Genomic DNA, 11,884 nt, shown 5'->3' on the forward strand with positions numbered 1-11,884 from the left:
CCTTCTTAATTAATCCTGTTCCCTGCAGGAGGAGGAAGTCCTTTATTAAACTTCATCTTCTCGACAAGACAACTAAAAACCGGAGCTGCGCCCCGCGTGGAGGTCAACACCTCCTCTCACCTGCAGCTGGCGCTCCATGGCGTTGATCTTCTTGAAGGTCTCGGCCATGATCTTGCAGACCAGGTCGTACTCCTCGGCGTGATCCTCGCGGTACTGGTAGTTGACCAGCGACTGGAGGGCGTCCACCAGGCTCAGATGCTTTATGACGCACGACACGATCACCTCCTCCATCACGTCGGGCCGGATCACCTCCCTGCCGCAGGAAAAAACAAAACGGGAAATAAACAGGAAGTGGGAGTTCAGTGGCTTCACGTCTTCACGCGCTTTCTTACTTGATGCTCGGTCGGAATTGCGGACGTGCTCTCCCGGACACCTCCCGAAGCCTTCCCATGATCCCCGGAGGGAGGCGGATGCGGGGCAGGTCGAAATAGGCGCCCGGCATGAGTCCCGGCGGCGGGATGAGGACGTCGGAGGGGTAGGTGAACTCCCTGTCCTCCTCTATGGTGAGTGGCAGAGGGGAGGGGCTGGGGGTGAGGGCGGGGGAGATGGCGCCGTTGGCCTCCACCTGCCACTGGCACCTGAAAGGGGAAAGTCAAACCCGTCAGCGACCCCCCCCCCGCCTCATCCGACACCAGCTGTTAAACAAGACTGAGAGGCGGCGCAGCGGTCCTGATACTGCGGGTTATTTCAGATGCCGGCGATCGATATCAGCGGGGGGGGGGGGCGCTCTCTGTTTAGCAGAGTCACCTTTGCAGCAGTTTTGAGCAGAGCAGGTTGTGGCACGCCTCCTCCTCTCGCGTCACCGCCGGGCCGTTATACAGGATGCGCAGCATGGAGCAGGCCAGCACCGACAGACCCAGAGCCAGGTCTGCCAGGAAGGGGAGCCCCCCCGAGACATCCTCTGAAGACTCCTGGAAACAATTAGCGTCTCCGGGATTAGCGGTTCGATCTTTACGTCCTGCGCCATCGCTGCCGATGGTTTTTTTTATTGTTTTTTTTTACCTGAGCTCTGACGGTGCAGGAGAAGCCCCACATGGCTTTATCGGGGGTGTTGTGCTCGCGGCCGCTCCTCATCTCGAATGAAAACGTCACGGTGTCGCCTTCGACCTGCAGCGCGACGGAGAAAAACGAATCTCTTTGGAGAAGAAAGCGCCGGTTTGACAGAGTGTAAGCGAAACGTCCTCTACCTTGACGAGGTCTTTGGGCCATCCGGTTCCCAAGACGCTGCGACTTCCGTATCCCAGAGTGTTCCCCCCGTACTCGGTGACTTTACGACTGTTGGTGTTGGGACCAGCGTAGATGACCAGCTGGAACATCACAGAATAAATCAAGAACAACAAACCCTGGACCGGATGTTGCCTCAGAGAGCTCAGGGGTTCCCTACCTTGTCGTAATCGTACTGCGAGGAGCAGCGGGAGTCGAAGCGGAGGTAAAGGCACCGGGCGCCGGGGATGTGCACAGTCTCCTTGAACTTGTAATTGTCTCTCACGGGGTGCACCGTCTCCACCGTCTTCCCAGCAGCCCATGGGGCGGGGATCTTCAGCCCGGTCAGGAAACCTGGCTCCTCACGTTCGTCAAGGATTCTAAGATCAAAGATTTCGATGAATTATATCCTCTTAAGTCAACGTAGAATAATTAAAACGTGATTCTGACTCATGTCTTTGTCCCGTTGGAACGTACTTGTCATCGGCGGGACACGCCTTCGTCACCTGTCCCAGAGAGCCGCTCACGAGGGGAGGCTCTTCGGTGAAAAGTGGAGATTGAGTCTTCAGCAGCAGGGCGGTCTAGAAAAACACAACCCAACAGAAATATTTCAACATCAACGACATCCTTTGGTTGCACCAATCACCTTTTGCTCCGACAGAACTCCTACCTGGCTGGTGTAGAGCACCAGCTGCACCAACTGAGGCATGAGGGCGTCGGCCAGAGTGAGCGTCTGCAGGTTCGGGTGCATCAGCGTGGTGAGCAGCACCGGCAGCAGGTGTCCGAGCATGGTGGCCTTGGTTACCTGCTCCAAGCCCTTCAACCTGGAGAGAAAAAAAATACGTTCAATGTGACGTTTAGATGCAGGAAAACAAGAAGAACAAACACCCACAGGAGATTTATTCTGACATTCACCTGGTTTCTCTGTCCAGGATGTCGCTGTTGATCAGCGCCGTCGTCACCTGCTGCAGGGTGTCCAGCACTTCATCGCATCCCATCAGGATCTTGGTTGCTAGGGACAGGATGCTGCTCTGCAGCTCCTGAGGACACACACACACACACACACACACACACACACACACACACACACACACACACACACACACAGACACAGGCCACAACTTACGTAACCACTGCTTTCAAAAATTAGGCAGCAAATAAAGTGTGTTCAAACGGTTTCCTTTCACGACAGAAAAACACGCGATGATGAGCAGAAGCTCGGACCGAGGAAGTCAAATTATAGTTACATCATCATCATTATCTCTCGTTCTCCTGCTGGAATATGTAAAAGTTTACGACATCAAATTAATCAAACTGTTCCAGCCTCTTGTTTGACCTCTGGTAAAGAACGACTTGGACTCTTGTCATTGGTTGACCTTCTGGAAAATGATAAAAGCTGCGGTGTTCCTCCTGTACGTCTGACTTTCAGTAAACCATCAATGTTTTCGTGCAAAATTTCAAGATCATGAATCGTGTTCCTGCCCCTAAACGAGGGTTACGATTATGATGTGAGGCATGAAATTATTTAAAGGGGATGTTTACCTGTACCTTCATTGTTTCCCCCTGTAGGGAGCTGTCGCTGTCGTCTCCGTCATCCGGACGGATGAGGATGGTGTTACTGAGGAGGTGGTTCTGAACGGCCATGAGGTAGCGCAGGCTTGGTGAGACCACCTACAGAGAGAGAGAGAGAGAGAGATGGGGGGGGGTGCAGGTCAATGTTGTTAAAGCACAGCCTCACAAAGACAAACGGCCTCTTTCGGCGTTTGGTTCTTCTCGTACTGGAACAGTGGAGAGCAGCTTCTGGAAATCGTCCCTGGCGACGGTCTGACATTTGGTGATGAGGAGACACGATTCCCGGACGACCGTCTTCAGGATGCAGTGCAGCAGCTCGTCGCCCAACCTGCGCCAGAGACAGACGGGTAACACTTAGAAACTTTTTCTTCAGACAACCAGTTCAAATAGAAACTGGTAGAAGCGAAGCGCCGCCTCCAAACCTGTAGTGGTCGTCCTCCTCGCTCCCGAATCGATTCTTTTGCAGCTGGTCGGCCAGGTTGGTCAGGATGACATCACGCAGGTGAGACAGGCCGCTGTTCCTTTCTCCTGGACGTCAAACAATCGTGCAGAAAGTTCCTTTATTCAAAGCCGTTCGTGTCCTCGTGTTAAAATGAGTGTTTTATTATTATATTCACCTTCAGTTAAAACCAGTTTCAGGAGTTTGTTGAGCTCAGCCTCTCCCTGGTACAAACTATTCAGGCCAGAACTAATAAGACGAGCAAACAAAACGGTCCATTAACCTTCTTATCCTCGGGAACGCTGTCGTCAGTCGGTTTACTTGCTGCTCACCTGATGGCCAGACACACCTCCCTCTGGATCTCTGAGCCGATCTGATCGACGGGGGCCATGAGCAGCTGCCAGAGGAGCAGACCCGAGCGCCGCACGCTCTCCCTGTTCTGCTCCGACTGAGGATTAAAAAACCTGAACACCACCTGGAGAAACAAACAAACAAACAGCTCAGATCACAGAACCGAGTCAGTCGGCGTCCGATCGCCCCGCCCCCACCCCGCCCACCTGGAACACCACCAGGATGCAGCGGATGATGCAGGTGTCGCCGTTGACCATGGCCTTCTCCATGATGTCGCAGATGCTGCTGAAGTGACGCGCCTCGATGGGATGCTGTTTGCCCAGCAGGGCCCCCAGGGGGAGGCTGTTGCTGCTGGCCGCCAGCAGGTTGAGCTGGTGGATGCACATGGCGCCGACGTGGTGGAGCAGCTGGTTGATTACCTCGCCGGTCGCCACCGTCTCCTCTGTCGGACACAGAGCACAGGTTCGCGTTTCCGACGCCGCGCCAGCGACGTTTGCTGCCCTCGGCGCGTTTCGTCCCCTACCTTTGGGTTCCTTGATGACGTGGCCGACGCCGAGCCGATGGCACACGTGATGGAAGGCCTGGTTGCCGGGGTTACACCACTGGTCGATGTAGTCGCTGGAGCAGGTCCAGATCAGGTTGTTCAGCGCGTCGTAACACGCTCCTTCAAAGCCGACAATCAGAATTAAAATCGCTTCACTTGGCGACGCCCTGCCATCGCGTCATCGGTGAAGCGGAGCTCACCTAGGCCCGCCACCTGCGCCCCCCTCCCCAGAGAACTGCCCGGGGCGTCGATGAGGTCTGCGCGGCTGCTGAACTGACCGTCAGCCAGGTTGAAAACCAGGCTGGAAGCTAATACTGGAGAAACAAAAAAAAGAAACATTTTGGTTTCCACACATCTGTATTCAAACTTAGGGCTGAAAAACTGCGACAAAACTTCACCATCAGACCCCCTCCTTAGAAAGTTTCATTGATATTATCATAAAACCACAGCATTTGAGCGGTTCTTCTCACTTTTCAGAGACGACAGACTGCTGGTGCCCCCAAACAGCGATCGTGTGGCCGAGCTCCCGGACACACCGGGCGGTGAGACCAGCATCACCAAATAAGTACCGCAGACGTACATGGGGGTCTTCCTCAGGGTCTTCAGGGGGAGCCCACAGCTGGTGTTGACGGCTAGGAAGGAGTTCAAACGGGGAACAGTCAGCTGCAGACGTACAGAACACGCTTGCTGCATTACGGGCGTCACTTTTTGGTTGATACGCTACCAGACTGTTCCTCTTTGACGGTGTTGGTGATCGCTGAGCCGGTGAGCGCGGCCAACGTGGCGGAATGAGACGCCCGGAAGCGCGACATTCGACTCAGGAGGAGATCGTTCAAGCACTTTGAAGACTCTCCTTCCTTGCGAGCGAGGATGACCCTCTCCTGCAGGATGTCTGCGACACACAACCCCGTCTGCGTCTGCGCGTTCGACACAGGAGGGAGAGGAGAGGTCAGAGAAGCGGTGAACGGACCAGGGCTGCAGGTGGAGGCTGGTCCGGTACTCACACTCAGGTGAAACACATCCATGAAGACGGAGTGGCCTTTCTGCGTCTTTTCGTTGAGGCTGGCCGGAGACCAGACCCAGTAAAGGTAGGTTCCGTCGGAGCAGAGGTGCAGCGTGGTCATGCTGCTGCCCACAGGGAAGTGATGCGCTGGCATGGGTACGATCTGGCACACCTGAGAACGGCACAGCGGACACTGTTCACGTTTCAAAAGGGATTCGTAGGATCTGGTTTTGACTGGACCTTCCTTCAACATCGAGTTAGGCGTGGCGAGCTGAGAGGAAACCGTACCTGGAGGGTGAAGGGGTCAACGACCTGGCACAACTGATGAGGCTTGGCGTCAAAGGAGGAGGGACGGTGGAGGAGGCGGCCGCTGCTGAACACCACCCAGCCAGGTTCCAGCTCCTCGTTTCGACAGTACACAAACCCTCTGAGCGCACACATACACACACACAGTTGTGCTAATGGCTCAAAACCAGCTAAACCTGGACTGTGTGGTTCCTACAGAGTCTCATTTCCATACAGAAACGCGTTGCATGTTGTAACAGACAGAATGACAGCAGACGGCTAGCTAACCCGTAGCATCATGCACAGACACATCTGGTAAAAATACATTTCTCTGGGTCCTGCGAGGCGTCTTCTCAGAGCAAATTGGATAATTTCATTTCTCAGCATGGAGCTGACAAGCAGAGAACGTGCCCTACTGAGCTTTTTCTGTAAAATCAAACTGCTCAATCAGTGACGGTCAGGGAGGAAACGCGTCTCAGAAATCATCGTCTCCGAAATGACGCCGCCGTTGCGTCAGAGCCGGTCACGGACGAAGGATATTTTTATCCTTGTCTGACTTGACGTCTTCCTCTCTCTCGCTATTTACGGAACGGAGAAGACAGGGAAACAGGAAGGTGTCGCGTTACCTCAGGGTCCCGTGTAAACCAGAGCCCAGCTTGCTGAGTCCTCTCCCGGAGGAGTTAGTGGTGTACAGATAGAGGCCGTCTGTGGCCAGACAGCGGCCCAGGTCAGTGTCTGCAGGAGACGGGACAGAGACAACAAAAGTCCAGCAGCGACTCATGACGTTTCTTCACATTTACATCCCAGACTCAAGGGCGGATCACGAGTTGGTGAAAGGGTTCTACCTTTACTCTCTGCTCCTCCGGCAGAATTATCCGGCGTCGGCAGCATGTCCTCAAAGCCCCAGGACACGCTGTGTTTGCCCCCCAGGAGGCAGGACGGCGATCCCGGGCCTCCCTCCAGGAGCAGAAGCCTGACAGAGGAAACAAAGCGGTCACACGAGGGGGGAAGTCGCTCATCAACGCGTTTGGATCGAATCTGAATCACCTGTAGAGGACGTCGGACACGGGGAGCTGGCCCAGGTCGCTCTGTTTCTGCAGCAGGTGAACGGTGTGGATGAAGGTCTTCAGGGAACCCCTGGAGAACACAAGAATAACGACGTCTTAATGGAGTGTTCTGAGAATTAAAACCACATCGTTTTAATCTAAATAACAGAAAATGGTCCGTTGGAGAATAACAGATTATTTTACAGCGTTACTCTAATTACTGGGTGTAATAAAACCACCTAGTTAGTTTGTGGAGCTCATTTCCTGCTTCGCCTCATCCAGCACCGAACTATTAACAGCCACAGAACTGGAGCTTCATCAGCGCTGTTCTGATGAGCTCGGATCAGAACCGCAGCTTTGGAAACGGAACCAAAAACAAGACGATATTTACTCAGTTTCCTCAGGTTTGTTAGAACCAGAGACAGAATCCATCAACATGTTTGTTTTCCTGCTACAGAAACTTTCCCGTAAGGAGATGATGAAGAGCTAATGAGATAAAGTTCTTCCCACATGCTGTTTACTATCGATTACAGCGGTACCTCTACCTATGAATGTCTCTACTTACGAAATTTTCTACTTACCAAACTTCTCAGCAGGAAAATATTGCCTCTAGTTACGAAACAAATTTCGACTTACGAAAGGTAAAAATACAGTATGGGCTGATACTCCCAACTCCCACAGGTTCCTGAACGCAACATTCTTGTAGCTGCTCTGTCATTGGCTATTACCTAGTATCTTCCTGGCATCCCATTGGCTAAGAGGGACCTCTGTGTGGAGCTGGATAGGTGTCTACGCAGCGTCCTCGTCATTCGGCCCTCGACCCATGAGGTCTTCTGATAGTTTTACGTACATATATTAACTTTTAGAGTATTCACTACGGACCCCAAGAAAGTGACAGAGAAAAGAGGAAAAGAAAAGTTTTTTTGTCCGTACAAACAAAACAAGAGATAATAGAAGAGCATGAAAAAGGGATGCGTTTGGTTGATCTCACCAAAGATTATGGCCGTAATGCATCTACAATCACCACGTTATTAAAACAAAAGGCAGTTTAAGGAGTTTAAGGCGTCACGTGGGTGGTTGGAGAAGTTCAGAAGGAGGACTGGAATTCACTCTGTTGTTCGGCATCGTGAGATAGGAGCACATGAACCAAAGAGGGCAAAAAACAATGGCGACCGCAGTTAAAAGGTAAACGACCATCATCATTATTCTTTACTCTATTCGTTGTCTTTACGTTATGCACAACTCTCATTTATTGCGTAATAAACTAATCGTAACATGTATTTGTTACATTTTTTGATGCATTTTTATACTTTACAAAACATTTATGTCGGAATTTTTTGGGGCTTGGAACAGATTAGGGCACTTGCATGGAAAACGTGTCTCTACTTACGTAATTTCTTCCAGAACCTATTAATCGTAAGTAGAGGTATCACTGTATTATTGATTGATACTATATTGATCTCTATGGTGATGACAGCATTCCAACATATTTAAATGAAGTATGTTTGTGTGATCAGTGTTTGCTTGAAAAGAGAAACAACAGACGGGTCTCGTGCCCACGTTCCCTGTGTGAACACGACCTGCCCCTTTGACACATGAATGCACCCCCCACCAACCCCTGGTCAGGGGGGCGTAAAGGCACAGTAAAAAAAAAAAGCCCCGGGGGCTGGATGGTTCCCCCCAACAAAGAGCTCTCAGCCTCAGCAGAGCCTGAACAAAGCGTGGAGGGCTCTGGTTCTGACACGTCAAGATTGGTTGTCAGCGGCAGAAGCCAGAGTTCAGGCGCAGAACAACAACCTGCCCCCCCACCCCCACCCCCACCCCGGGCAGAAAAACACCCAACCAATTTCATTTAGTGTCACTTAAACTTCTTTTGCTGTTGTTGTGGGGGTTGGTGGGGGGGATCAGCACCACCTCCTCCATCCCGCGGGCCCTCCCCTCCGGACCCACACATTTTACTGACTGTAGAATAATGGCTGACGAAACAGCAGGAACAGAAATAATCCATATTTTCTTCTGTTCCAACATCGTTTTAAGAAAAAAATAAAAAATCTGAGCTGCTTGGGGGGACGGAGGAAAGCTGTGGCTGCAGCAAAAACACTAATCAGAGGTCAGAGGTCAGAGCAGCAGAGCTTCGCATCGACAGGTCAGGAAGTCTGTTACAGGAATAAACACCACTACCAGTTTATTTATCACCCCCCCCCTTGCTGAAACCCAACAACTGAGCGCCGGCTCAGGCGTTCCTGTCCCTGAAGCCCCGACGTTGAAGACAAAGACGGGACAAACTTATCAGTCTGTCCCTTTTTAGCTTCGACTGCCGAGAATAAGTGACCTACATAAGAGCAGAGACGCTGGTGAAGGAAGTCAGTCGTGTTTTTAATGAGTCGCTTTCAAATGAATGCTATTTAATGAGTGTGTGTTCCATCAGCGTGACGCCTGTTTGGGGACGCTAACAACCCTTTGATAACACTGTTGGTTTATTCTTCTGAGGAACAGCGGAGGAATCCCAGTGAAGGCGATGACCTCACCTGGCGCAGGCGAGCGCTACGAGCGCGGCGGCAGCGTTTTCCCTCTGCCGGTGTGTGTGGAAAATCTGTCCCTGCTGGGGGCCCGAGTCCCGGCCCCCGTCCTCCAGCCAGGAGCAGAGCAGCCCCTCCAGGCCGTTCAGGCAGTCGGCCGGCTCTTTGCTGAGGCTGAGCGGCTGGCAGTCCCGGAGGCAAGCCAGTAGGACTTCGGCCGTCACCCCGCAGAGCGCCGGGTCGCTGCGGGTCTGGGACTGCAGCAGGGGGAAGACCAGCAGCAGGCCGACGCGGGACGTGAAGGGCGCCTGCTCCGGTTGCTGGAGCAGACCTTGTCTCTTGAGCAAGGCCAACGTCTCCTCGTCCGCCCCGCCGGTCCCCTCCCGCTCCTGTTGCTCCTCCAGAGCCAGCTGCCGCTGCGCCCCCCACAGGCCGCGCAGCGCGTTGAGACGGTACTCCAGCAGACGGGCGTATGCATTGCTCTGGTTCCCGCAGACGGCGCGCAGACGCTCAGCGAGTTCCACCGGGTTCTTCGTCTCGAACGTCAGAATCTGTGGGAAGAAAGGAGTCAAAGTGAAGAGGAGGTCTTCATCATCAGAGGGAATGTTTACTGAGGAACATGAACATTAAAATAATTCACCAAAAAGTAGATAAACAAGACAATTTAATCTTTACTCTCATGAATTTGCATCATCAGCACCATTAAAAACAACTGGTTTGTCCACATGGGATACTAATCATTTGGCAAACACGCAGCAACAACTTTACTTTAAACCCACGATAATGACTTTGATTATTCTCCACATTTTACAGTCTGACTCCAAACATTTCCAGAGTGCAGCTCTGACTCATTTACAGAACAAACCATCACCTCTCCGGGTCTCTGCTCTCTAAAGTAATGCTCAGAGATAGCGAGCAACATTTGGGACGGCCGATCTCAACTGAAACAATGTGCTTCATGTGCACTTAGGCAGCATTTCACGTATTGATTACACTCTGCGGCCCGCGTCTCATGGACAAGGAAAAAAAAAATCCATTACAGCATTTAGCAGGCACAATTTGTATTGATTCAATTTCAGAAATGCTTCTAATGTTACAGTAACACTCCTGAGCTGGAAGCTGGACCTTCTCCACCTCAGTCTGTGAAGCGCTGCTGCAAGCGGATAAAAATAGTCAGCATCACAACACCTACAGAAGCAGCACATAAAGACCCGAATGTAGAGAATCAGAGCAGAGAAGAGCTGGAATAAGAACATATAAAGACCTATTCCTGGTACCAACAACTACCTGCTTCCATATATAGGAGGGCAGACATCAACACACGCAACCACACAGTTTCTATTTTAATTTCAAGATGTGAAAATGTTCAGATTTACCAATTCAGTCTACAACTTATTTTGTACTGAACAACATTTTCTATATTTGCACAAGCTGCACCCAATTTCCAAAAAGCTTTAATTAGCATGTCAAGCTAATGGGTCTCACCCACACACGTGTTATTTTTGCTCAGGTTGAATTAGCTGTGGGATCTTAGGGGCCTTATTACCCCAGGTATGACGTAACCTGGCTTTGAATTTCAATGTTAGTTTGAATTTAATGAATATAACTTCACAGTTTAAACAAAAAACAAAAACCGTCTGTCTGCCTGTTGTTTATCATGAGAAAATGCAGACGCTGCCTGCTTCATTCATTAATTAACCGAGGCTTTGTCATCTGTCAGAATTGCCGGTTGAACATGTGCTTACATCAACCAAACTAGAAAGCATGTGTTTGATGGCTGCACACCGGAGGAGCCATCTGCAGCTGTTACAAAACAACTACAGGCACCAGCAACATGTTAAACTACCGATGACATTATTACTAAACTAATTGAATATGATGTGGCGCTTCAGGGAAGAAAGCAAATAAACTGGTCATTTATAGCAGCAGATGAAAATGATATGCACAATATTAAAATACTTCCAAGTAAAAAAACAACAACAACCTCTTGTGTGGAACTGTGAGAACAATTTGTCATCATTCTGCTATTTGTTTGAATAAGATACTGGCTTTTCCACATGCTGGGACATTATCAAATTCATATTGATTCATTAGATGTGAAAAACAAACTCAAATGCGTTTAGAGTTTGTCACATTATGAGTCACTTAGCAGTCACTTAGTGGCCTATCTTGCATGACTTGCAGGCAGCTGGAGAGCCCAGGGGGAACCGACACGAGGACATGCAAACCCTGGACGGCCCCCACACTGGGATCCAAACTAATAACCTTCCTGTTTGTTGCTGAATCTTCAGTGTCAGGTGACTGAGCAATACTATAACATAACATTGACGCTACACGTTGTGAATGCACCAGGGTTAGCAGTAGGTCAAGATCCTGATGTGTTTAATGGTTGACAGCAGATGTGAACTCTTGAACAGGAAACAGAGTCAAACATAAGATCTATATATATATATATATATATATTATGAAAAATAATGATAATAAAATGTAATGCCAGCCTACATTTTAATCATAAAGAAATAAACAACTATGCTAGCTTTAGCTTGGCTAACATCACCGCAGTAGAGAGGTGGATGCTAGTAGTTTTAGCTTTATTCCACCGAGCAGCTGTGACAGGATGCAGCGCCTTGTTGTCCAAGTTCCCAACAGCATCAGTAGAAACACGTCACGTAACAACCGACACATCCGGTTGCGAGATTTGACCTTCAAAATAAAAGCATGCTCGACAGTTTTTGCAAGATTAAACCTCGACTGCTTGTACTATTTCCACACGCAATAAATTACGCGTATTAGCTGTAGGGGGTTAACGCATAAAAGCACAGTTGTCGTGTCGATAGATGAAATAATTGCTGCAATTTGAAG

At 50.3% G+C, this 11,884-nt stretch overlaps 1 protein-coding gene across 2 annotated transcripts in view; it reads right to left on the bottom strand.

The window, feature by feature from the left end:
• Positions 1–11,884, bottom strand: part of LOC137593097 (probable E3 ubiquitin-protein ligase HECTD4) — a 29,530-nt gene that overhangs the window by 16,377 nt on the left and 1,269 nt on the right. The window contains exons 2-26 of one of the 2 annotated variants that reach the window (XM_068311706.1): positions 9,032–9,573; positions 6,505–6,594; positions 6,303–6,430; positions 6,084–6,192; positions 5,461–5,599; positions 5,174–5,344; positions 4,894–5,086; positions 4,640–4,801; positions 4,370–4,483; positions 4,149–4,289; positions 3,832–4,067; positions 3,607–3,749; positions 3,453–3,523; positions 3,258–3,363; positions 3,043–3,163; positions 2,812–2,934; positions 2,179–2,303; positions 1,934–2,087; positions 1,741–1,844; positions 1,445–1,643; positions 1,248–1,367; positions 1,063–1,167; positions 808–971; positions 393–638; positions 121–313 (exon numbers count right to left, since the gene is read on the bottom strand). In XM_068311706.1, the coding sequence (XP_068167807.1) occupies positions 121–313; positions 393–638; positions 808–971; positions 1,063–1,167; positions 1,248–1,367; positions 1,445–1,643; positions 1,741–1,844; positions 1,934–2,087; positions 2,179–2,303; positions 2,812–2,934; positions 3,043–3,163; positions 3,258–3,363; positions 3,453–3,523; positions 3,607–3,749; positions 3,832–4,067; positions 4,149–4,289; positions 4,370–4,483; positions 4,640–4,801; positions 4,894–5,086; positions 5,174–5,344; positions 5,461–5,599; positions 6,084–6,192; positions 6,303–6,430; positions 6,505–6,594; positions 9,032–9,573 (3,999 nt within the window). Of the gene's footprint in view, positions 1–120; positions 314–392; positions 639–807; positions 972–1,062; positions 1,168–1,247; positions 1,368–1,444; positions 1,644–1,740; positions 1,845–1,933; positions 2,088–2,178; positions 2,304–2,805; positions 2,935–3,042; positions 3,164–3,257; positions 3,364–3,452; positions 3,524–3,606; positions 3,750–3,831; positions 4,068–4,148; positions 4,290–4,369; positions 4,484–4,639; positions 4,802–4,893; positions 5,087–5,173; positions 5,345–5,460; positions 5,600–6,083; positions 6,193–6,302; positions 6,431–6,504; positions 6,595–9,031; positions 9,574–11,884 lie in introns of both variants that reach the window. The other variant, XM_068311705.1, reaches the window with a different exon arrangement.

This window comes from Antennarius striatus, chromosome 3 (assembly GCF_040054535.1).
Source record: "Antennarius striatus isolate MH-2024 chromosome 3, ASM4005453v1, whole genome shotgun sequence".
Taxonomy (NCBI): Eukaryota; Metazoa; Chordata; class Actinopteri; order Lophiiformes; family Antennariidae; genus Antennarius; species Antennarius striatus.